We start from the raw sequence: 26,637 nt of genomic DNA, 5'->3' as shown, positions 1-26,637 counted from the left end.
TGGTAAAAAACACGAACAAAAAATTGAATCGAATCTTAAAATACCAAAGCAAACGCGCGTTCGTGTAACGGCATTGGAGTTAATGGACCCCTAATAAACGAGTGATTTGAAGTAAAATTTCAACGAATTTACGCTTATGGATTTTTAACAAAATAGCTATTCAAAAAAAAAATTTATATAATACGCAAGCAAAATCATGCGTTGTTTCTTTAATACTAATTAAAAAAGCGGAAAAAAATTAATTTTCATTAAATTTATTGGTTTAAAAGACATCTATAATGCTGGCTCTATTTCATCGAACATCACTGTACAAGTATATTCTGTTCTCTGTACAGCTTTTGGATTATTCAATTTTGCTTTTATCCTGTATTTATATGACTGGAAGTTGTGTGCAATAAATATGATGTTAACTCTCAATAAAATTGGTTTTGTTTTCATTTTGTCTAATAACCTTAATTTTTTATTCGAACTCCAATCAAGTAGGAATTATTTTACTTATTTATTTATTATTACTAATTTTGTTTTTTTAATTCAATACCTTGAAAATAACAACAAACAAACTTTTAGTAACAATCGTAAACAATTTCTACATTATTTTTTAATAGTTAGAATACATTTTAAACTAAAGTGAGTCTCTCATATAAATATTTCAGTTACTAAGACTGTGTCTTTATTAGCTGAATTTCGTCTATGTAGACTGCAATTAGTTTCCAATTTGAATTTCACTCGAATTAAATTGTATTCTTACGCCATTAAGAAATCATCGATTATGTTAGTGTGTTTGCGTGTGTGGTGTTGCGTGTGTGGTCTGTGCTTGCTTCCTGACTTGGTGAAACGGCTGTGTGGCGGTGGAAATCAGTGCGGCGTGGCGACAAACGAGTATCTGAAACGAAGCGACTACACACAGCTGCAAAAATAACAGCAAATTGTTGCAATTTTACAAACTCCATAGACACTCCAAAACAACCCAACTAGCAGCTGACATAAGGGTTCATGTTTCTTTGGCTTACCTATGTGAGCGTGTCCGTGACTGTCCGTGAATGTGTGTCGGTTGCGCGGAAATTGTATCCGATTTGACAGTAAGCAGCTGATGTGCGCCGCGCCAACAAATGAGCTAGACAACCAGACCCAATCACACAGCAACAACAACCGAAACAACATGCGGAGAAGTGGATGTGAAAATATTTATGGAAATTCATTGCTTGCGAGAAAAACGGATGAAAAAAGCAGAAAAATTAATAGAATAACAATGCTTCAAACTCAAATTATGCCACTAACTTTAGAAGCAACATGTTCCAGCTTGTAATGCGGGTAAGTGTATAAAGTAGCTGCATCCGGTGTTGGTAATTTCATTGTAGCGGAAGTAAGCGCTTAGTCCTAATTGATTGCTAATAGCAAATGGAATGTAAACAGAATGAAGATGTAATATGGTTGAGTGGTGGCATGTGATTCACATCGTTCCCATCTAAGTGTCGCCTCACAGTAGAGCTTAGTATAAGCTCTTGTTCCATTAGAAATTAATAACTAGTTAGTATGACTTGTACGCACAGATGACGTGGGAAAAGTCTGTTAAAATATTTCTATCATAGTTCGAACTGTAAGAGCAAACGTTAGTTTTCCTATTTCTATAATTCTCAGATTTTGCAAATACATTTCATAGAGTATATGCTTAAAACTATACTTAAATATCTTATAAGAAAAATATGAAAAGCACATCTGGAGTTCATATTAATAAAAAAATGCTACTATATTATTACTATTAAGTAGCCTAAAGTGTTTGTTTAGCTAAAAAAAAACTTTTCGATGTTTTGAAAGTCTCAGGCTAGCGTAGCTACTTAATTACACTATATGTTATCTATGTAAATGGCAAAAAATAAAGGCGAAATACAATTTAAAAAATTTAACATATTACATTCCTCGTGATTTCATCATATCTACGAGTGTATTGTATGTGGAACATGGCGTATTAGTAACTTTTTTCATAAATTAAATTTTATTATTTCCTTCCCAAAACCATTTATAATAATGACCTCCCTATCAGTTTTTTGATACATTTAGACTTCAAAGAGCCTCGGCCGTTACCGCGCATTATCACAAAATTTTTTGCCAACAAACATACCGTATCATTAGGACTTTATGAACGGGAAAGTTGCTGGAGTAAGAACCATAGGAAACAGTGGCCCCAAAAGCACTTCTCCAATAATTCAACTCTGATTCTCTAATTTACTGGAGCGGAAAACGTTGAGTATGTAGATGCGTCTATTATTTAGCAAAATGGCTGGCATCCATATCCCATATTAGGAAAACATTTATATAGCTTTTAAAACTTGGAAATATTTCGATTTTACTTGCTTTCAGTAACAGTTTCTAAGCCGATACGCAGCACGAGTTTATTCAAGAAAAAATTAAGAACATAGCTGTTTTAATTGGTCATTTTGTCTGTATTAGCCGCTAGGGTTAGGCGTGTTTTATGAGCTTGGTGAATTTGGGTGGTTAAATAACACTTCGTTACCGTTACAGTGCGTCAGCCTCTTTTTACGCCAAAAATTACTCCGTGTGACTTTTTTCTATTTCCGAAATTAATATGAACCTTTAAGGGTCGTCGTTTGACATTAAAAGCACAATGCTGAAAAAGCTAAAGGCTATCACAGAAAACGACTTTAAGAAGTGTTTCGCCGATTGGAAAAAGCCTGGCATAAGTTTAAATTATTAAATGGAGAGTATTTTAAAGGCAACAACACACCTCATATTCATTTCACACAAAAGTGTTATTTATTTTAGTATTTGGTGGCGATACTCTCTTCCACAGTACAAGCCAATCTTTAAACGTATAACTTTAGTTTATCTGCAATGATTTGTATTCTAAATATTTTTTGTTTTGTATATTTCATACTTTGAAAGTTTTCAACTTTTCCACCTCCGCTATTATCTGTTCTTGTTAGAGCTTACGTGTATTCTACTGGTGGTTTAATCTTTTCAGTGTCTGCGGACTTGAGTGGAATACTTGAGGCTGCTATGCCTTTTAATCAAATCTTAATTAACTTCAAATTAGGAACGGAAATTTATGCCTTTCAACAATGAGCCCCATACATAAAGACACAAAAAAATTCGCAAGAGAATGAGGGAGACCACATCAAAAACTACACTCACTTCATTCTCGTTCTGCAATAAGTTTTGCTAAGATTTCGGCAGAACGAGTTTTCTTTGACCACAAAGTTTTCATTTGAAGAGATGACCACAAGAAGTCCACAAAAATAAATGACAAGAGAATAAGGATAAGTAATAAACGTGAAAGCCTTCTTAAAAGAAATTATGGTTATTATATTAAATGGCGTTGAATGATAAACAGACTTTTGCTAATGACCTGAATATCCACCGCTTATATGCATTATATATATATATATATATTATATGAAATCTGCTGACCTTGTACTGTCAGTATAAACTGTTATTGCGCCTTATGCATATATACTAGTATATTTATGCATATAAAGTGTAAACCTACCTGCTAGTAGGGTGTATGAAGCTTGTTTTTCTATTCGGATTTTATTTTTGTTATTTTGGCAGTGCAAAAGCTAATGTAAAGTTTTTGCTTCGTGCACACGACTCAATGCACCGGAACATTTTCCAGAAAAAATACGGGCATCGATTGTGACATCGTATCGCACATATGCATAGCTAAATGCAAGTAGAAAAAGTAAATATGGAAGTGGAAAAATCAATTTCAGATTTTTGGTCTGAGTACGCATACCAGAGTACGCATTACAATATCAATTATGTTATTGTATAAGTTAAATAAAACTAGGGCCAATATATGATGGCGAAGAAAGTGTTTTAAGGCATAAAATATACTTTAAAATATTGTTATTATTAGTCACATATTGATAGAATTATCAAAACAATAAGTTTTTATGAAAAATTGAAATTTAATATTTAATATTATATAAGAGTATCATTTGAAATTTGTTTTTTCTTAAAATAGTTTTACTAAAAAGTTTCAAAAATATATTAATTTCCTTAATTAGTAAATATACCGAAATAAAATCGATATCGATGAATATATCATACAAAAATTATAGAATTTTCTACTCTCTCCATGCCACACACACGCTTCCTGCGGTCAGCTTATGTACTGGGTAAAGGTTGGTCTGTTACATTTGATGAATGCTTTAATATGGAACAGCATTGATTTATTCGATTACACATATTGCGGTCAGCGCGCGGCAGTCCAGACGCCTCCATTGGTTAGCCATGACGTATACGCAACTTAATGTAAACAAATGCGGTGCGCCTTCTATTAGAAGGCATCACGATTGTCATTTCAAGCACGCAATTTTCGAGCTACTAACGAAAGAGGGAGAAAGAGAATAAAATAAGTAAGAAAGGGCTAAGTTTGAGTGTAACCGACCATTTTATATTCTCGTAAAGTCAAATGGTATACTCGTTTGAGATTTCTTTGTGGATTGGCTGATATTTTCGGTAGAAGGTCAACTATAGGCACTGGGGTCCACATATTTAGTACTTAGGGACTTGAACAGTTTTGGTTCGATTTAGACAATTTTTGGTTACAAGGTGGCATACTTTAAACGTATTATTCACGCAAAGTTTTTCGCCGATATAATCGTTGTTGCTTGATTTGCATACTGGAAAGTAAAAGAATCAGATTGAATTGAAAATGGTGTTATATGGGAAATAGGCGTGGTTGTAGTCCGATTTTGCCCATTTTCGCACTATAATATAGAGCCAAAAAGATTCGACAGGGGAGGCAATATATATGGGAGGAATGGAAAATGAGCAGTGAATATATAAGAATCAGAATAACAAGGTATTTCTCCTACACGCACACTCTTAGACAGCGAACTGGCACGCTCAGGTCCGAAATACATTGAGCCTAAAAGCAGACATAATATTCAAGAAGTAGCAATAAAGCAATTGGGCTTTTGGCTGGATTGTTTGGCAAGACTACATTTCAATTGGCTCCCTCAATAACCCATTAGTCCGAAAATCTATTCTGCTAAGGTATTCACGTTAAGCGTAATTTTTTGTTCGTCTTGTTTCCTCGAATGTTGCGTGCAAATATTTAACAACAAATCGCTAACCGCTCTCTGTACACCACCGAACTATTTTCGAGGATCACATGCAACTCAATGGTGGGTGCAAATGCCTCGAAGCGCACAATCGCAGCCACATGCCACTTACGTTGCCTGGCGGCGTTGACTGCGTATCACACCCTTCAGATGGCTGTGGTATGCAACAAATATAAACCAACGGCGGTGACGGCATGCCACATACAAATCCAAAATGTATGTGGGCGTATATGTAACCACACTTAACAGCTGTGCAGCAACTGCGGAGTTTGGGGCACAAGCTACTAGGACTACCACTGGGCATTAGTTCGGGTACAGTTAGAGTTGCGTGTGTTTGCCTTAATATTATCATCAATGGCATTGAGCATAATGACGTAATACAAGGGTGGCGATAGAGCAATTTCATCGTGTGGGGTTTTAAAAGTTACATTCATTCTTCGCGATAAGCATATCCGCTACATCACTTTAATTTAATGGGAATAAGCAAGCATTAAAGTATTACTCGATGTGTGAAAGCGAGGAAGTCGCAGATGGATAAGAGACAGCAAAAACAAAATGCTGGTGCAGCTGGTGTTGCCAAAGAAAGGCACCTAAAGCCATTGGATCTGCCATCAATTGAACGACAATGACTATGCTGAGGAGGAGTAAATTAGTGAAAATCCTGAATCCTTTCCTATCCGTTTGTGAATCTTGATGTTTTGGTTTGCTATTGCAAATTGTACTCCTTTATTCATTGTGGCAGCAATTCACACTCTGCTGCTTTGGAGTAGCTCAGTGTTTAGAAGGCAAGATTAATATATTAGTTTTTTGTTGATAAGGATAATTTAAGTGATAATTTATTTGGCAGGTCTTTTTCTGCCAGAGGTAAGGAAAATTGCTATTTACTATTAGTACAGGAATTGGTTTATATTGAAAAATATTTACCCGTAAGAATTAAACTATTCAAAAATCTTTTGTCATTTAATGAAAAGGTGGAAATTGTAATATTTAAGGTTAGATTTTCAAACTTAAGTGTTCAGTCAGTCCACAGCCCTCAAGAAACTATGACAAGTTTCTCTGGTGGTAAGAAAAATAAGTACAACTTCTCTCGTCACACTATGTGTATAAAAAAGTTGTAATGATATTTTGAGACTATTAACAATAAAATCATACAATATTTAATATATTATGTTATTCTGAAGAAAGATTTTTTCACCATTTTATCAATTCAAGAACTTGTTAGACCTTAACAACGTTTTTTTTTTAAACCAGCTCAACTCCTTAAAAAATTTAACCATAAGGCTTCATTTTTCCTCCACTTTTATTTAGTTTCTACAAGGTGCGTTCCAAAGTAAACAGGACTCTTAAAAAAACAGAACAAATGGTTTTATCGGTAAAATCAATTAATTTTATTCAAAATAGTCTCCTTCTGCTTTAATACAGCTTTTTGCATGGTCCAAAAGCATGTCGAACGAGTGTTTTAGCCTTTTGAATGGCCTCCACGTCTGCATAACGCTTTCCTTTCATCGGCAAATGCATTTTTCGAAAAGGTCGAAGTTGCACGGTGCCATATAAGATGAATACGAAGAGTAGTTAATTGTTAAAGTGTGATTTTTGGTCAAATAATCGGCCACAAGCGTCGATCGATGAGACGGCACATTATCGTGCAACAAACGCCAACTTCCATCTGCGCGATATTCGGGCCGAACACGTCGAATACGGCGCACCAAACGCTTCAAAACTCCAAGGTAGAATACCGCATTAACGTTTTGGCCGGGTGAAACAAATTCTTTGTAGACAATACCCTTGGAATCATAAAAACAAATCAGCATTGTCTTCACTTTTGACTTCTCCAGGCGCGATTTTTTGGGTTTCGGCTCGTCCGGCGCCTTCCATTCAGCACTTCGGGATCATATTGATTATTATATTATATAGTCTTCAACCATCTCATTCATGCATAACCGGTATTTGGAAATATCAAGGAGAACGCAATAACCTATAAATAGTAGACTCTTGATGACATTCACAGCGACTACTAACACCGCCAACCATTTAATTAAAAATGTATTTGGATCCAATACATAATTTACGATATGTTTTATCGCCCATGATAGATATTAATTTGTCTTTAATGATATATTATATGATATGAACTAAGTTACTGCTTTTGTTCTATTTTTCGAGTGATCAGCTTTTCATACAAATTTGCTAAAATTAGATGTTTCTTTCCTTCAACAGATATTACATTCAGTTTCCTAAAAACAATAAAAGAATGCACTTAAATAATTGTTTTGCTTGCTATTGTTTATTTGTATGTTTATGAAATCTCAGTCAGTATAGTAATTATCGGCCTTCGACTAATTCGAACTAACTGGTCGCAATCAAACAATTTCGTATGTAATTTTTCTTGAGCGGTTTTGCTCAACAACTTCTAATCTGCTGATTAATTATTACTATTACTTATTATTCCACAAGAAATATTAATTTTATAACTGTTATATAAAAAGTGGAGAATGAAGTAATCGAGATAGTGATATTGTTAGTTGTAATGGCATTTATTTGGCTACGCATGCATTAAAGTGAATCTTGTCGACAAAGTATTTAACTATGAAAACGATTCTTGAATTACCGTTATAAAGGCTCGAAGTCTCGGTCGTTTTTCTTCATAGCTGACATGTTGTTCTGAATAAAAAAGTAACAAAATGACTCACAGCAGATACTCTTTCTAACTCAGAAGCATCCAAAATTGTATAAATGATTATAAGTTCGCTTGTTATATACTTATGTGATATTTTATACTATATTAGATTAAGCTAAACTGGCCTCACTCTTCGTAACTTTAATTCAATTTAACTTTTATATATCGAGGTTTTATATTAAAACCACATCTTCATTTACTTACACCGATCTCCATTGTTGTTCTCTCGTTATATAGTTATTGTCGCTTAATTTATATTTCTCTCTGATTTTATCGCACAGCTAGTTTACATTTGATATTCGTAGCTTTTCTGTTTGCTGTGGCTTGGTCTTTGTTGCGTCGGATACCTTCGGTTTGGTTAACGTAGTTATTTTCTCATGTGATCAATTACACAAATAAAGTTTATGAAGGAAATAGAGGATACTTCTTTAAAGTGGCATAATAACCTAGCACTGTCGCTGCTGTTGGTGCTGTTTCTATTTTTGTTGTTGTTGGCGTTTTTAATGAATCCCTGTAGCGGGCGCATTTAACAATTTTTCAAGTACCCCAGCTCGATTGCTATAGAGAGCGGTAAGTGAAAAGGAAGAATGACTCAAAAAATGTTGGAAAGTAAGTGCCGAAGCGTTTGCTCCCAAAGCTGCTTTAATGCACCACCAAGCAACAAAGGGATGATTTTTGAAATTTTTCTAACATTCGCGCCACTTTCTCTTTCGCTTTCGCTTTCACTCTTCCTTTGAATTTTATTTCAGATGGGCTTTTTCGCATTGACTAACTTTTGCAGTTCTCTACCCAAAATTCTTGATGAAAAATACTTGGAAATATTACACTTTTGCTCAATCGAATTTGTGAATTTATGTGATGGTTGGCTGATAATAATTTTATTGTATATTGTAAGTTTTGGGAGCTTAACTTATCAGTTGTGTAACCTTTATCTATTTATTTAAAAATTGTTGAAATTACATCGAAAGTTCTATATTTAAATAATCTTCACATGAGTTCGATGAGGCAATTAGCAGAATTAGTCCCTTTTCTAAAGTTTAAGGTTATTTACTATAGTAGTGATTGTGAGCGAATCGAAACAACCAACTTAGTATGACATTTTTCTTTGTTCTTTCATTTCCTTGTTTTCAAAAATAAGCAAGTTATCGAAGATACACAAAATTTTCTTACCAACAACTCTCTGATTTAGCTATCTAGAGTTAAAACGTTTAAATTGTCTATTCCAAGCCCGATTGTAAAAGAGTTTTTGCCATATTTGCCAACAGTGGAGATATCGGCATTGGTCCAGCGGTACTCTTCGCTGAAAAAATTATGTGATTATCACATGTTTACCACAAGTTTTGTGATCGTTCGAAAATTTATAGAAAAATCTTTAGAAATTAAGTCTGAAAACTAAAATGTTAGCTAATGACAGTTTTCAGGATGTTACATAGATAAATGCCTGTAATTTGAATGCATCAGAGTCATTATATGAACAATCTTACTACTTTGGAAATGTAGTTTACAAGCATGTATAGTGAGTGACATGTATATGACATATCTGGTCATAAAAGTAACTTTGCGCTTTGCAATCGTCAAAAACAATTACCGGTGATAAAAGTTAATATTATATTTTTACATCTCTGCTCTAGTTGTAATATTCATTTGTATGTGAAGTCATCAGAGAAGGCTAAGATTGTTTTTGGCTAAGCCATAAATCACAAAAATTACAGAAGTGCAGAAATTCGCTTGCCTAAATACACGGTTATTTTCAAATAATAATAATAAGCAAATTAATTTAACTCACTGATCTTTCACATAACAGTTTCCGAAATGGAATTAAACGCAACAGCAAAACTATGTCATTAATTAAGATCTTTTTTTCGTGTTTATCAACAATATTTTTACTTTACAAAAACACAACCGCATACAAACGCACTTTTGTATAGAATGGCTTCAGTTTAACATAAGAAACTATGTAAGTACATATATATTATATAAGTAGCTATACTATAAAATATATATATTGTAAAATTTAATTGTATATATGTATGTGCAGCTCAGACGTGCTTCTCTACTCCATTTTCATTATTAAACTTTATTACTTTCTTTTTCCTGGCACTTTTTTCTTGCATTTTATATTGCCAATTATTTTCCTCATTATGAACACCCAACATACAACTAGTTACATGCGGGAGCAGGGGAATATGTAATAGACAGAAATGGAATATTTAGAAAAAAAGAAGAAAGTATTGCCTTGCCCAAGTGGTGTTGCCAGGCGATAATGTGCTGTTAGCATTTGCAATACATTCGCCTTTCATTTGAGTCCATTGGGAGCTGACTTTGAGTAAGTCGGTGTGGATGTGGCTGAGGACGCTAGCTAAGCTTGTATGGAATGAAAGTGAGCCCAACATGAAATCGTCAAGTGAAATCAACGCCTTAAACAAACAAAACACATATATATGGTACACACATACAGTTACGCAGAAGACGTCGACACCAGTAGTGGCAAGCAAGCAGTTGAGCAGCAATACAGCCTAATATATCGGCAAATAGAGCCATGCGCAGGAAGGCACTTCCTGACAATTCCTGCCAATAGAACAAGTACACTTGCAATAATAGTCCTTTGGTGTCGATAGTAATCACTACAAAAACAAACAACAAAACTTTAATGATAATAATAGTAATTGTAGCAGATAGTGCAAAGAGCTTGACTAACGTGTACGGCTGCTATGCCAGATTGGCAGCAAAAGAATTTAATACTAATATGGATCGTGCCGCCGAGCTGTTCGACGCGTGTCCACTCTTGTTGAGCTCATTTTGCTGCTCAAACAATTGCAATATCTCATTAAAGCTTCGTTGTTGTTGCCTTTGTGTTGGATTAGTTCTTTTGCGCAATTGGGGGTTTTAAATTTAAAAATATCAGCGTGGGAAGAGGCACAAACACTCAAAGCTTTAATTTTCTTAATAAAAGAAGCAACTTTGTGCAAGTGTGCTTCTTCTACTGCTGGTAGTAAGGCAGTTTGTAATTAACAGGCTGTGGCATTCGTGCAATCAACTGCACGTAAACGCACTTTTAGGAAGTAGTTTAACATCTATTTGAGGAGGAGTATATCAATACTACTATTGTGACTCACGCCTATATTTTATAAGATCAGAGGAGTGTAGAAAATTTGTTAACTTAGCATGATAAAAATATTTCAATGATAAAAACAGCGGGTCTAAGAAGACAGCCTGAGGAGTTTTCTTACTCTCTGTAAGGCAACTTAGGACCTCATTTCATATCATGCTTGTATTTAAGACAACATGTAGTAGATATAGATGTAAAGCAACAAGTCTGGTATCTGAGAAGAGCACCTCCTCTTAGGCTAGGAAAATGTTGTTATGATAACATTATACATTCTATTTTTTATGTTCTATGCATTTAAAAGAAAACCCAGCAGATCTAGGTAGTCAAGAAGAATTTCACACATATTCTTAAGTAATCCTTTTACAGCATGAAATCGCCCACCCGGGAGCGAAATGAGTAGAAAGTTCTAACAAAAGCTTTCCGCGAGTCCATTATATTGACAGATATCGTATATTAATTAAAGTGAGAGCAATTTTAGTTCCACTTGTTTCTATTTATGATATTGCATTTACATAACGTAATCCATGCTGCCTTGTATTTAATCACGCTTGCTTTTAAGGCAAAATAATTGTCCTTCCGCCGAGCATTTTACGAAGCATCGCAAATGCATTAAAATCTAAATTGAATAAATCTCGTAAAGCTTAAAAGGAACATAAGACAACAACAATCACAACTTATGTGACAACAGCAACGCCTTTCGCAGATAGGACAAAAGCAAAAAAAAATAAAGAAAGGAACTGACTTGCCAAACCTTACGTTTTAATTAAAAACGCTGAAAAAACAAAAGTAATAAAAAGGCACCGAGTAACTAGGAGAGATGGCAATGACATACATTTTTTCGCTGCTTTTTCCCGCACGTAACCAACATTCTGCCACACGCAGCTAGCGTTCTAGGTTCTTGTATGAGGCGAATGGTAACATGACATGCGACACGAGTGTTGATGGCTTGGTGCTGTTTTTGGTTGCAACGCCACAAGAGTAACTCACTACACCAGCGACAATTGATTTTTGCAACTCAAATATACACACATATACAGACGTATATTTGTGTGTGTTTGTTGCTAGAAGCTACATAGATATAATGTTTCAGCAGCATAATGATAATCATGGGTGTTAAAACTGACAATAAACTAATTATAAAACACGTTAGGAAGGGCTAAGTTCGTGTGTAACCGAACATTTTATACTCTCACAATTTGTCAAGCTCAAAGCTGGTGAAATACACTCCGATGTTGCAAAACGTTATATTAAACAAGAAATGCTGTCATCAAAAGATGGCTTCTCCCAGAATTTAAATACTAACCCTCACAGATTTACCGATATGTTCGGTAAAAAATCAGCCTTATACACTGGGGTTCACATATTTGGTGTTTGGGTCTTTGCAAAGTTATGATTCAATTTCGACAATTTTTGGGCATAAGAAGAAATATGCAAAAATCCGCAAATGATTAAAAACGTTTATATCATTCAAGCAAGAGCTGTTGGTCTCCGCGCTGTGAAAGAATAGAGCGCGGGTAACGGGGGGAACATTTTATATTTCCGCGTTAGTAATAGTAATTAATATTACTTAACTCTTCGTGAAGTCAATAATTTATTATTTACCGTTATTCTTAAATTTATTTCTAATAATATATGTTAATGAAATTTTTTTTGATAAACTTCCGTATGTATTAAATATGATATTTTGTCAGATAAAAAGTTTTTTTTTATTTTTTAAATTTGTATGGTAACTTATATGCTATAATGGCCGAGGACAACAGAAACAATCGAATACTCTTTCGTACAGTATACTTTTGCGACAATATTTTAATGCATCCAAGGAGAGAATTATCTTCAGTTTTCTTGTCTTGTTGTCATACATATATTGTTGGTTTCAACTTAATTTGAAATCAATAAAACTAAAGTATAATTATGAATTGCCGATCATTTTAAACTGAAGCAGTAATTTTCCTTAAAACCAAATTTGTAGCACTTAATAACACATCGCCTACGGAGTTCTAATTAAATTATGCAATTTAAACATATGTCATAAAATAATGCCAATACTGAGGTTCAAATGTACTAAAAGCGAATGAATAAGCTGATGATATGAATCTGAAATATGGGCATTTCGAAACGGCCAGTGTTTATGTTGTACTTGTTGAATATTTATAAAAAAACTTAATACTTTGAAGAAAATGTAGGTATTATTTAAAAAAATGTATAACTTTTAGTTAAACAATAGCTTAACTAATATTTGCCTGTGAAAATGAAAAATATAATACGAATATGCAGCCTCCATCCATCAAACTCATTTGAAATCGTTTTGCTTTCTCACATATGTATTGTATATACCTAAATCCATAAATATATATTTGCATGCGATTGCATACTTTGTAAATGAATGCAATTCTGTGTATGTATATAGCTCTGTGGTTAATTAATATCAAATTTCGCTCGACTGACTGAATGTTGCGATACGCACACATTAACACAAGCAACATTGCAACTGTTTACAATATGAAATATTTACACATTATATACATACATATAAACTTTTCAACTTTGCATAATTAATATCAATTAAACCGAGCAACAGCTACGACGAATACTAATTTAACGGTTCTCTGTAAAAAGGCAAAAGCTGACAATAAAAACAATCTTGATAATTGTGTTCCAAAAAAGTCAGAAGAAATTTGTACCATACTTTGTATGCACCAATATTTCGCTGTAAATTTTTAACCATACTGTCAGTAAGTTATTTGTTAAAACTAATGTTGTTTCTTTATTGAAGTTTTAAAATGAAAGCAAACAAGTAAGGAAGGGCTAAGTTCGGATGTAACCGAACATTTTATACTCTCGTAAAGTCAAAGGGCATACTCGTTTTAGATTATTGAGTGATCCGCGAGTTCCATATTTACTTATGAGTATATGTACATTAGACTGCTTTTTTTTTTGAACTATTTTTTTTTTTCGATCTCATGGTGAAATTTTGTTGGAAATACCAAAAATAAAATTCCCTAAAAATTTGGGACTTTAATTTTAATATTAAGTACTAGACCTAGGCCTGTAAAGATTTCCCATATAAAATACACGTAAAACTTTATTTTTTTCCTTTTTAATTTTATAACTCAGCGGCAGTTCCTCAGGATTGAACACTCTACAAAAGTCTCCATTGCGGTAAAGTTATAACTTGCACCTGCGGGGTAGTACGGGCCCCCAAACCTAATTTTTCCATGAAATTCGCGTTTTTTTGGAATTATCTCGTAAACAACACTAGCTACAGAAAAATTGTAAATAACAAAATTGTTGTTAATTTCCTACAAAAAAGTCTTTGGCACCAAATTGATAATATTAATACTCTTTGAGATACAGAGATTTTAAGTTGAAGTGGTATGGAATTTTGTAATATTGAGTGATCCGCGAGTTCCATATTTACTTATGAATGTATGTACATATATTCAGCCTTTAGCCTTTATTTGGGCGCTCTTGCGTTTTGTAAGACTTCACGTCTGCTTGCTCACTTGATAGTAAATAGCGACAAACGTACATTTGGCAGACTGATAAGATAACGAATTGAGTATTTTGTGTGCGCAATGTACATCGTATTGTTTCTCTACAATTTGATTCGACTGTTCATAAGTTGCTGGAATGGATCAGTACAAGGTGTCGCTGTTTAAACATTTTTTTTGAATATTTGTCGATGTGGGGTAATTGTGAGCGAACTCTAGTTTTGCGGCCAAGAAATGTTTCGTCCCTGAAATTTGAATTTGATCTTCAGAGAGGGTATAATGACAAATTTCTTCAAATCGATTATGAGCGTGAGATTAAGGGCTCTCTCGACTTAACTCATTCCCAGCTCTTTCGGTTATGCAACCCAAATGAATGTGAATGGCTAAAGTCCAAGTCCTATACTAGTGAAGATGCGTTGATTCCTCACTTAGGAAGGTGACGAAGCAGAAAACGGAATATGTCGGGAAGAAGCCTCGTAAACCATACTCTTTTCACTGGAAATGAACCGGATAGAATTAGAATAGAGCTTTATAAAAAAGCGATGCTTTTAAATGAATGGTAGGCAATAGTCCGCTTGCGTATTTTTGGCCAAAATATGTGCTTTGGGAACTCGCCTAGCTTCCTTATAACCTCATTTGTTAGTTTACTGTTATATTAATTAGAGTACAGGGAGCTAAGGGAATAAGCAAAGTTTTCGGTTTAAGTTGTAAGTAAGTAAATTCTTAATAATTTTAATCAAGTTTTGAGCCGTCGTTAGAGGTGTAGGCACATCAATCGCCGAAACTTCGGCTTTTCCATAGTTATAATAAATTGTATTCTTGTATGTTCTAGATAAGTGTGTGCCAAATAGTAATATGGTTAGATAATATACCACATTAATAATTAGTGTCCCCTCATCATATTTGCACATGTAGTCATGTACAGTTATGTGGGCTACTTAATTTTTTTATTTTCTAATCTGATATACAGAAAACAAACCATGATAAGAAGTGACGCATTGATGATGCATTTGAAATTCTACAAAAAAAATTATAATATTATGTTGGACTTAGTAGTTCCAGCAATAGATATGGCGGCTGTTCAACTGGTACTGAAGAAATTGATTTGAAAATGACTATTTTAATTAGTAATGCTAGAAAAGACATATATATATATGTACATTATAGATGAAGAGTCCAAACAGGTACGAAATCTCATCGATTTGAGTATTGTATAAATATTGTATTGTTAAATAATGCTGGATAGAAGCATAGGAGGTATAACAGCATCTCTCTCATACCCACCTTCCTACGCTCACTTTTTGCATGTATCGTTGGTACTTATGTCTATCCGGCTCGCATGTGAGGCCAGTAGTTTGTGCTTTCCTTCGGGGATTGATTTTGGCAATACTGCATGACCTTAAGGCATTCCATATTGTCCTGATCAGTTAGTCAGCCATTTCGAAAATTTCATTGTAACTGTTTGCCTTAATTCAACCACGCTGAGCCTCGGGAGGTACCTCCTTGTAAAGAATATAATATCCGTTTACATAGGCTATCAATTTTCCTTTCAAAATTTTCCAAAAGTTCATTAGCTACAACTTACCCTAGGAGGGAGTTTCCCCTCAGGAGTTTCTGTTTGCCCTAACCTGAGCAATTTGTGCTGAGCAATTAGTGCTCCTTCTACATTTAGGGCTAGCGAAAGAGGTGCAGTCTCCGTGCATCTACTCTTCGTATAGGCGTGCTGTGCTTTCGACATGTTGGCTCACAAAAGCTTGTCTCCAATATAGGCGTCTAGAATTTTTTCAAATGTCTTCAAAAGGAATGAGGTTAGAGTTATTGGCCTACATATATTTTTTCGGAAAAAGGCGGACTCCTTTGCCCGCCTTCGGTATGACTGGAGGGTACGCGATTCCAATCTTCCTGTATGGATCTAAGTTAGTACTCTTAGGATTTCTGAAGATTGCACTTTTATTGAGGACACATACACATGGTTAGAAAACGAGGGTGTACGAAGCACTTCCCAATCTTCGACAGTGTTGATTTTGCTAGTATGCATTGTTACATCATGAACCTTCTTCGAGGTTGGGTCAATATATGTTGGTTCCTCCTCTTGGTTAGCTATAGCTATATTATTTATCATTATAAGTGCGCATTGGCGCCTGCGCCTGTCACTAGAGGTCTCTTAGCTTTATTCGCCAGCCTCCAAAGTTCTAACGGTGGCGTTTCGCCACCAGGAGGCATATAAGATGATGCGAGAGTCCCTACAGTCAAGTCATCTAAAGAGAAGTTTATATCTATGCATATATGACTGCATACTTTTCTTTACCAGTACGGCTGCTCTTACCTTGTTTGTTGCAGGTTCTATAAGTATGTTAAGTTTTTGGCATATCACTTCAAGGGCTGGAAGAATTGAAAGTAACTAGTAATTAGTCGGCGTTTGATACATAATTATATGATTTTCAATAGCTGATTGCTAGTAGAACAACTTGGTAAAAATATTATTACCGTCATTCTCAACATAGAGCTTAAAAATGCACTATCACATTGATACGATTTTTTTTTTATTAGGGAGGGTTAATGTTGAAAATTAAATAATTACGATAAGTAATTTATTTTTATTTTAATTAAATGTGTGCTACGTAAATCTTGCCAGTTTCTCCACTATCGTCCAGCTTTTGCCACTGAGATAGAAATACCTCGGCAGACGCATCTTTTCGAATCTAGCGAAGTAACTGGAATTGATATTAATCACCTAAATAAGTTTGTGCATTGTGTGCTCAAAACGCCTCGTTGACCTAAGAGAATCTGATGAACCAATTTTAGGAGTTTATAATCCAGGTAGTATTCATCGAATAAGATTAACGCTGATTAGTGATACAAGGAGGATTGGTTTAACTATTCTAAATATTTTTATTGTGATTCTTAAATTCTACTAATTCGTTTATTTGATCAATTTTATCGCATTAACTTTCCAAATTAGGACGGAATTTCTTAAACACTTTCAGTTTGTATTATTTCTGTGTATGTGATTTTTTACTTCAAATTTTGAAAACGGATTACATCAAACATGTTCAAATATTCGTAAATAAATAAATCCTTCAGTCGTTCAGTTTACCTCGAGTGAGACACAATTTTTTTTATAACCTGCAAAACTTTGAACTAAAAAATAAATTGAAACACGCTCATTTTGTTTTTGTTAAAAGTGTGTGTTTTTTTGGCAAATGTTTCAATAATTCCCGTAAATCCCGCAGTCTGACGTTGCCGTTGTTTACAATTTATTAGTCAATAAATTCTCGGTTTAACAAAAAACAAAAGAAAAAACAATATCTACTACAATTTAATTTTATTTTGGTGTTTTTGCTTTCTGTTTAATCGCTTCTCTAGACTGAGATTAAGTTGTGCACATATGTACATACATACATACATTATAAAAAATATATGTGTCTCCATATATGTATTTATGTAGTAAAAAGTGCAAAAATCGATTTGAAGTTCGAAAAAGTAAGCAAAACAAAGTTTTAACTATATGTTTTGTATTAAAACTCTGATTTGTTTGGATTTGAGTTGCCAATTGAATAAATAGTTGTTAGTATATAATATAATTTTTGAAGAACATTTTGTGAGGTCTCGTCAAAAAATTTAAATTTTTTCTTTGAATGACCTGTTTGACATGCACCAACGTCAAGCATTACTTATTAATTTTTCGGTCGCTGTCATTTTAATATACCCTGAACAGTAACCTGACCCTAAAGTATGTATGTATATGTATATATACCAGCGGTTATGCCATGTCTGTCCCTCTGTCTGTCCAGTCTGTGCATACACGAACTAGTTCTCAGTGTTTGAGATATCAATATGAAGTTTTACAAGAAAATGCTCACGAAAATGCTCATTTGTTGAAACCGCCAACATCGGACCACTATAAAATATAGCTGCCAAACAAACTGACCGATCAAAATCAAATTTTTTCATAAAAAATATTCTTTCCTTATTATGTAACCTTAATTCGACTTGACGGTATATTATAATAAAGAATATGACTGGAAAGAACTAGCAAAACCTTTTTCATTTGTTGCAAACCGTTAGTTATGTTTTCAGATTTGGTTATACTTATAGTTAGCATTTTGTCTTGTATTTTAGGTTTCTTGAAAAGTATAGCTTAAGACTTTTGGTGGCTATTTAAAATTCATTCAATATACTGCTCAGTTTGATGTGATCTGCTTGCCACTCAGTCACGTTCTATCGATTGAGTTAAGCAACAATTTATTTATTATTATTATTTATGCGGTATGTTTTTTTGTCTTTGATATTAATTTAAGTTTTTTCTCTGATAGTAAATCAAGTTACCTTTTTTGAGCGTGGTGATCGATAAAAAATTAATTTTTTTTATTTTATTGATATATATTAACTACTCAATATTGTTTAAAAAATTTTTATTATCTCTCCATACATGTAGATTACTCAGGAATTTGAAACTATAGGTAACTGAAATAAGAAACATAAGTTTGAGACTTGATTTTGTTGTAGATTCTTGTGGATTATTATTCATTTTCAAATTGAAAGAAACTCATGGCAGTGACCCACAGATAATATACTAAATACTGTCAATAACCTCGTTACAGAAATGATTCTGATTTGGTCAAAAAGTTGCTTATACAAATGCGGCGAAGGGGTTAGGTCTATTGAGTAAGATTTTCATTTAAAACGTAACTACTTGATATTTTTACTGTAACTGCGTGGTAGCATAGCCTACTTACCCTTGCGATGGTTTTGCTATTATTGCAACATTTTTATTTATGAACAATTTATTGTTTTTTTTTGGTTAAAAAGTAACCTTTTTTTACATACGCAACATTGATGTAAAGCCAAAATCGGTCGAACTTTACGAGAAAGTATTATGTGATCCCGTTTTTTATTTTGGTTTAGCCAGCACTAGTTTGTAGAATCATTGTGGGCCGTCGAGGCTTTATGGACATAGGCGATTCTGAAAATTAGCCTTATATCCGACAATTTTTTAAAAATGAACATATAAACAAATTTGTATAAAATCAAGCAAATGTTAAAAAAACTTCGATTCCTTTTCAATAACTCTCAGAAACAATTCTGAACTTGACCAACTCTCAAATCAATAAGTGGTAGACATATTTTCTTCATATTTATCTTTCAAGTTTACTCCACAGTCAGTTGAAAGTCATGCGGCAACCCTGGTTGCAGTTACAGCTAAGCGCCACGATAACTTAAGCTGAGCTGCTTGCTGCATCAGTTGAATGCCGGCTTTACAACAGTAAACATGTTTAATATGAGCGATTCAGTGAAGTTTCTTTTCTTTGTTGTTTTGTGCTTGGTGATTTGTGATAACACCTTGGGAGCGCAAAGAAAATGCGCCGAATACAATGAATATGTAAGTAAAAACTCACATTAATTGAACTTTAAAGCGCATTTACAACAACAATTACTAACAAATGTTATTCTAGTGTCAAGAGCATTGGGAATGCTGTTCGAATACTTGTTTAACTTACTCTTACCGTTGCATTGGCAAGCGGCGCCCCGGTCCACTTTACGAGCGTCCCAGCATGACATTCGACGAGCTGCTAGGAAGTATAGCTGAGGTCAACATGGTGCATGATAATGCTCTCACGCAACCGCAAAATGGCAGTGGCAATGCAGGAAAAGCTAAGCTAGCACTGAAAAGTTTGCTCAACGTTAGGCGCGGGTGGGGCGTTGAAACGGTGGAGCCAGTTTTGCAGGAACGTTTCGCCGCTGTTCAAACGCGCAGCGACATTGCAGACACTTCAAATGGGCCAGATTACATATTCTTTGTTTTGCAACCGCAAAATATGCCGCGAAACCCGAAGCCGAAACAGTTGGAACAGCAAACAGAAATAGCACAAGACGCGCCAACAGAACCTCAGCCAACTGAGGCTTTACCAAATGTGAAAGCAGAAGTTGAGAAAGCTGCTACAGCTGATGGTGAGTCGCCGGCAACAACACCGACTCAGTGCAGAGCAATTGGCGAGAAGGTAATACAAGATCAGCTTACATATCTACACACGCACACACAAATACATACTAATTGTTGCTTTTTCGTTGCTTTTTTTTTACTTTGCCTTTGCTTTCAGTGTTATCGCCATGAAGAGTGCTGCACCCAACGCTGTCATGGCTTCTTACACCAGTGCGTTACATAGGTGCCCCCTTGAAGCGCTGCCAATTATCATATGCACATTTTTATTTATTTTAAGAAACGAATTAATCTTTTTTATGGCGTAAATGTTTTTAGTATGAATAAGCAAAATATCAATTAATTATTATTGCTGTTGAGCAACTGCATAACAACAGCAGAAATAATAAATTTTGGTTTTTCTCATTTACACTCTCGTAAATATTGTTTGGCCGAAACACGACGATCCAATTAACCAATTATTTTTATACTCTCGCTACATGTAACGGTTGTTTGTAATACTTAAAACTGACTGAGGTATATAAAGTTACAGTTTGTCACTTAATTTTGTGCAAAATGAAAATCTACACGCAAATTCAGTTTTAGGCTTAGTTTTTAAGAACAGAAATAAATGTTTATTTTATCTTAATAGTATATGTGAATGTAACTTAAATCTGCCCGCTTCTGGACGAGGGTTTTCTATATAGACGGTTCAATTCTTGCTGGCACAGCTTCAAAACAAGATTTTGCCCGATTTTGCAGCTCATAGTAGATTATTTCCGGCCAATACCACCAAACAGTGTAAAACTTTCTGGACCGTCAACCATTCAACCACTACTGTGTTTACAAGGTATTGTTCTAAGATACTCAATTTTTATCACCAGTAACCATCCGCTTCAGAAATGGATTGATTTTGTTGCTTTTCTGTAGCGATTGGCGAACAGAAATTTGGTTCATGGTTTTGTTTTTTACATTAATTCGTGTAGCCTCTGACATTGAGCATCTTTTTGTATCCAACCTTATTTGAACGGTTTCAGGCTTTGTTTGTACAATGTTCAGCTCCGAGGAAGTTGAAGGACTGTTTACATGATTTTCAGAATCGATGATATTTATCGATACTTTCGTCAATCTTGTTTATAAGCGCTTGTAGAGCGTGTACGTATCCTTTGTATCAAAATCATCGTCAAAACGGAATGGATCAACTGGAACGGAATCGATGAAACCAAAATGATATGTGATAGGCCCACATGAAATGACTGATTAGGTCTAATAATGACTAATTTTTAAAGACTTCCACCCCAGCCATCGTTTTGATTCCCCCATGGAGTTGGTGCCTCTTTTTGATTCTCGGATGTCCGTGGCAGAAGAAATATGCAATATCACCACCAGCCGAGAGTTGCGTTGGAAATAGCAAGAAAGAAAAAAGTAGTTATGACTAGAAATATAATTTTTCTTGTATAAAAGTCATGCAACCAGATGTCTGCGAAAATATTCTCTTCCCAGTACCAGTTTTTCTTGATATTTGGTGTACAAAGCCGGCTTCCTCAAACTTTAGCTCTTGTCCATAAGCTCCGATCAAATTATTTAAAATATATTATATTTTTCAACAATCTCACGAAATACTTTGCTGTGTCTGTTCGGCTATCGGTTTATTCTACAAATTCTGAAAAGTTGGCGCGACACCCTTCTTTAAAATTAATATTTAATAAAAGTTTCTAATAAATTGTTAGAGCTCTGCTTGGTCGAAACTTTGTAGGTCGCAGTCTTTTTTACGGAGCTGTTAATAACCACAAAAATCACTAAAATAATAGTTGTGTTGTAAATCCTAACAAACTAGTTGCTTCTAGAATAACAACTAAAACCCTCCAAGAAAATTGACATATAGAGTGTGCCGTCTGTGGCTTTTAAGACTTGGCTTAAAAATTAATAGAAGTCAAACACACGCTTTGCCGACTTCTCACAGAACGTCGTTCTGATCCCATCAGTCCTTCCTAACTCACTCGCTTTCTTCAATCAATGTATGGTAAAGCCCGTAAAAACTTCAATTTAAAGTTAGGCACTTCAGTATGATTCTTGAAGCAAGTCAGATTTATTGACAACGTAGTTCAGTACTTTTTATGATATAGCACATGGAAAGTAAAAAAAAACCAAAATTTGAAGTGGACACCAAAAAAGATACAAGTAAGTAGGTGAACAAGTAAGAAATTTCGCAAGTTTGTTGATAATAAAAAATCTGGAAAATGTGTCATAGCGATAAAATTGTGCGCCGCCTTCTTATATCGACGATAATAATATGGGTATGTGGTATATGGTGATACAGTATGTTGACATCGTCTACAGAATTATACTTTTTTATTTACATGTGTAAAGATTAAGTGAAAGTTTTTGCCAGCGAATATATAATAAGCACTAAATGGGCGATTTTCGACACAGTTCAGAATTTGAAAGTGACAAGAGTGTACATACACTTGTGATTGACTTAAAACAAGTTGTAATTACAAAGAAAGTTTATACGAGTAAATTAACTTGAAGTGAAGTATATGATCACAATGAAAATAATGTTGTTGCAATTGTTGTTGGTATCGTTGTGTATTATGGTAGGGTCTTAAAGAAATATACGTGATTTCATACTTATATATTCGCATATTACTATTACTAGTTGTAGTTTCGCTCAAACTTGCTGAGTGGCGAATCGAACGCACGGCCGGGATAAATCCTTAAATAAATAAAAAAGTTGTTACACTATTTGAAACAATTATCCAGAATTATTGTAGGACATGTAGCTAGATTATCTTGTCGTTCCGAGAGCTAGTCTCAAACATAGAGAGTAGAGTTCGAAAATATAAAGCTAATCGAAGACGACTAAATTTTCGGAGTATACTCTTTTTATTCATAAATAATTATTGAAGTAACTATGTAAAATATTTTATTTGGTTGGCATATGATAATTGATCTCCACTTAAAAGATTTTCACGTTTTAATAAAGAAATATAATAATTCATAAAAAAGTATCCTACTTAATTATTATAAACTCTTTTCACAAATATCTAAAAGTATTTCTTTATAGAATCTCCTGTGAAGTGACTATAATTCCAGATATTTCGTAAATCATAGGTTATAAGATCTTTGTTGGATTTTGATTTGATTACTAAAAATCTGATCAGAATTTTCTAATTTCTTGAACGCAGTACAGGATTGAAACAATCTTTAAGTAAGTAAGTAAGTGGTTAATACCCTTACTTGTTGTTTCCTCTAGCCTATAGTAAAACTCGAAATAAGCCGAATGAAGTTTAGAATAATGACATTAAAATTATACTAAATCAAATATCACATAGATAAATTAATAGTATAAACTCTGTTATTATATTTCAGCTTGGCTACTCTAGTTCAGTTTGGTACGTTTATGGCTACCATTCGGGTAGTAGTTTTAAGTCCGTTCCGAAAAAAACTTTAAAATAGAACATAATAGTGCGATTCTCTGAGTCGAATCTGCTTGGCTTTTCATACAAGTATAATCTAAAAATTCGAGAAAGGGTTCGCCCACAATTTAATAAATAAAAGTATCTTCATTCTAAAACCTTTCAAAAAGGCTGAACTTTGACAATTTATTCCGGGAGTAAGGAAAAAGGAATACTTGAGAATATATTTTTAAGGAATTTCGAAATAAAATTGGTTAGAATTTAAAAGTGGGCTGTGACATGCTCATCGTCCAATTTTGACACGGCTCCCATAAAGTTCGCTTGTGCCATCCTGGATGTAAAATCTAATGACTCTGATACATTTACTTATTGATTTGTTGCACTTTTAGTAATTTTTAACAAAACTATTATATGGGGAGTGTTCAGAGTTATCATTCGATTTCACCCATTTTCACACTATTGTAGAAAGTCTTAAAAAAATGAGTACTGTGCAAATTTGGGTGATATATCTTTATTGGTTTGGAAGATATAATATATACATTAAACTTATTAAGGGGTGGGGTCAAAGCCCGATTTTTAAAGGTATCGCTCCATCTATCATTATTAGTTTTAGGTGGTACAAACAACCGTTAGGTGAACAAAACTATTATACACTGTAGTAACATGTTGCAAGAGAATAAAAATCTTATATTTTTTAACTAACGTAATCGTGTAATATACGAACAATGCTCTACGGATCCGACTAGAAGGCAGTAAGCCGTCTAAAACTAGTTAATTGGAAAAATAAATTTCAACAGCTTTATATAGTCTTTACTTGCTAAAAAGTGTGACTGAAAAATCAGATATGCTAAAATAAGAATTAAAATCATGGGATATGCGGCGGAATGGTCCAGATAGTCAACATTCCTTTTACATAATTTTAGAAGTCTGAATGTAAACTGGCTTTGTGACTGAACTAGAAAGTTAAAGTTAACTTTAGTCACGATTACTACATATTGAACCATTTCGAAGTATTTCTCTGAGTATCTTTCTACGAATAGGGAATGTAGTAGGATTTATAAATTATAAGCTCATCAGAAATGTTATAAGCCTAAAAATAGAAACTGATAAAATCTGTGAACAGTTTTTAACATATCGTAATAATATAGTAATTGATTCCCTACCATAGAACCATATATAAATTTGTAGATCAATGTTGGCCTCACCAAAGTTGTAAATTATAATTTATGTTGAAATATTCGAGAAATCTACCAATAGTAGCAATGCAGCCCACTCTACTGAGGATTTTTTCTGCTGCCTAGAAGTCAAACTACTAGAACAGTAGAGTGCTTGCTAAATTATTCATTGAGTTCCAGCAAAGTGGTAAAAATAATCAAATTTCAAAGGGAAAATTCAAAATATTCGAAGCAAACAACAAACTTCGGTAAAATGTAACAGGCTGACAACAAATGCTGTAAGCTACTAAGAGTACTTTGGCGAAATAAGAGTTACATAATTATTGTTGTTATTTTATACTTCCCCAGTGCTTAGCTGAAAATCCTTTAAAACTTATATCAACACCCAATAGTCGCTCCACTTATCTAGTCGCTGCTCGTAGTTTCCTGTGTGTATGTATGCGTATGTGTGGGTGAGTGTGTGTTTATGTATACCAGTAGTTGCTTCAATATCGCAAATTTACGACAAAAATTTTCAAATTACTGAGCATAAATTATATTAATATTCTCTCTTGTTTCTCGCCCATTCCACCTCCACGGCGCTTGCACTGACATTTAATAAATGTTGTTATTAAATTGCAACAACGGGCGTGTACATGCTACAAAAACAACATCAAACCACAATGTGCCAATAAAATTACGTTCGTGCAACTTGCAGCATGCAACAAGTTTGCCGAGGGCATCGGTGACAATGCCACAAGCGGTGGAGCCGCCAAGCCAGCCGGCAGCGATTGCGGTGGCGTCGGAGTTGGAGTCGGGCGTGAACGAAGTCAACAAGGCGATGCCGAGTTCTGTTGTGTCGGGCGCTGAAGTTTCGGCTGCTGCGGCGCAGTTGATGCAGTTATTGCCAGCGGATGAGGTAAAGTTGATTGCCAATTTGTGTGGATTTTATTTAATTATAGCTAAAAATTACTTTAGTTGAGCTGTCCTGAGTTTATCTTGCCTTTTTTATTACATTTTGCGCGCTTTCTGTCATATGTTGTTGTTTTTGATTATTGCTGTAGCATTTCAATGTTTATTTTTCGTTTTCGTTCGGAAAGTTTTGTTTAATTTTAACGCTTTATTGAATCGTCCGATTGCCTAATGATATTTTCAACTATTTTTCAGCTTCCGTCAGGCAGCACAGAATGTGGGAAAGTTGGCGAATTCTGCAATTTGGCCGATGATTGTTGTACTAAGCGTTGTCTTAGTTATGCTAAAAGATGTGTGACCTAGAAAGAAATTTATTTATTTAGTCAACGATTTATCTATGTACTTATAAAAATTAATTTTTATGAAATAAATATATTTTATGAGAAAAAAGTCTGTGTTTGGATGTAGTAGTAGCAAAGAATTATCTGGAATTATTCAATGATTGATTTCATTCCACTTCGAAGTGAACTGATATTCAGCCCGAAGTTCTCGAAATGAATTATAAATTATCCTTTTGTCTTCAGCATAAAACTATAAGGATAGCGATGTTAAATTTTCTGGTATACTATATTGTTTTTTATTAGAAATATTTTCTGCCAGAAAGTGATTACTCACTCGGTGTCGAGGCTATAACCTGGCAACTACTCCCCAATTGATCCATTTGTTGCCAGTACAGGACCGAATTTGATTTTGAAGAGTTTGGCCATAGTGGAACAGCTCATAGTAGATGATGGTCAATCCAAACACATAACAAACCTTTCTGAACGTCAATTTCGGTTTTTCCACCGTTTCCACGGCACACTTTTCA

At 34.3% G+C, this 26,637-nt stretch overlaps 2 protein-coding genes across 4 annotated transcripts; both read left to right on the top strand.

Moving 5' to 3' along the window:
• The first annotated feature begins 704 nt into the window (after positions 1–704).
• LOC106623412 (uncharacterized) lies at positions 705–26,219 on the top strand. Of its 3 annotated transcripts, none has more exons than XM_070105980.1 (3): positions 705–1,311; positions 25,576–25,776; positions 26,025–26,219. In XM_070105980.1, the coding sequence occupies exons 1-3, from the start codon at positions 1,291–1,293 to the stop codon at positions 26,130–26,132; spliced, it is 330 nt and encodes a 109-aa protein (XP_069962081.1). In that variant the 5' UTR covers positions 705–1,290; the 3' UTR covers positions 26,133–26,219. The 3 variants fall into 3 exon arrangements, 2 of the variants coding, with proteins under 2 accessions (XP_069962081.1, XP_069962080.1); XM_070105979.1 differs by lacking the exon at positions 705–1,311 and adding an exon at positions 22,728–22,881; XR_011394960.1 differs by lacking the exon at positions 705–1,311 and adding an exon at positions 22,753–22,820.
• On the top strand, positions 19,590–20,938 carry LOC138855694 (uncharacterized). Its single transcript, XM_070105974.1, has 3 exons — positions 19,590–19,747; positions 19,821–20,366; positions 20,466–20,938. Exons 1-3 carry the CDS (start codon positions 19,637–19,639, stop codon positions 20,529–20,531), a joined length of 723 nt encoding a protein of 240 aa, XP_069962075.1. The 5' UTR covers positions 19,590–19,636; the 3' UTR covers positions 20,532–20,938.
• Positions 26,220–26,637: the final 418 nt, after the last annotated feature.

The sequence above is a fragment of the Bactrocera oleae genome, chromosome 2 (assembly GCF_042242935.1).
Source record: "Bactrocera oleae isolate idBacOlea1 chromosome 2, idBacOlea1, whole genome shotgun sequence".
NCBI classification, from domain to species: domain Eukaryota; kingdom Metazoa; phylum Arthropoda; class Insecta; order Diptera; family Tephritidae; genus Bactrocera; species Bactrocera oleae.
Note: the sequence above shows the minus strand (reverse complement) of the source record. Positions and strands in the feature narration are given on the sequence as shown.

Excerpts from the sequence above, each read along its gene's own strand:
- LOC106623412 (XM_070105979.1), top strand. The coding sequence starts at position 22,825 with ATGATCACAATGAAAATAATGTTGTTGCAATTGTTGTTGGTATCGTTG. Across the intron at positions 22,882-25,575 it reads TGGTATCGTTGTGTATTATG|CATGCAACAAGTTTGCCGAG; the intron begins GTAGGGTCTTAA and ends TGCAACTTGCAG. Across the intron at positions 25,777-26,024 it reads AGTTATTGCCAGCGGATGAG|CTTCCGTCAGGCAGCACAGA; the intron begins GTAAAGTTGATT and ends ACTATTTTTCAG.
- LOC138855694 (XM_070105974.1), top strand. The coding sequence starts at position 19,637 with ATGTTTAATATGAGCGATTCAGTGAAGTTTCTTTTCTTTGTTGTTTTG. Across the intron at positions 19,748-19,820 it reads GCGCCGAATACAATGAATAT|TGTCAAGAGCATTGGGAATG; the intron begins GTAAGTAAAAAC and ends ATGTTATTCTAG. Across the intron at positions 20,367-20,465 it reads GCAGAGCAATTGGCGAGAAG|TGTTATCGCCATGAAGAGTG; the intron begins GTAATACAAGAT and ends CTTTGCTTTCAG.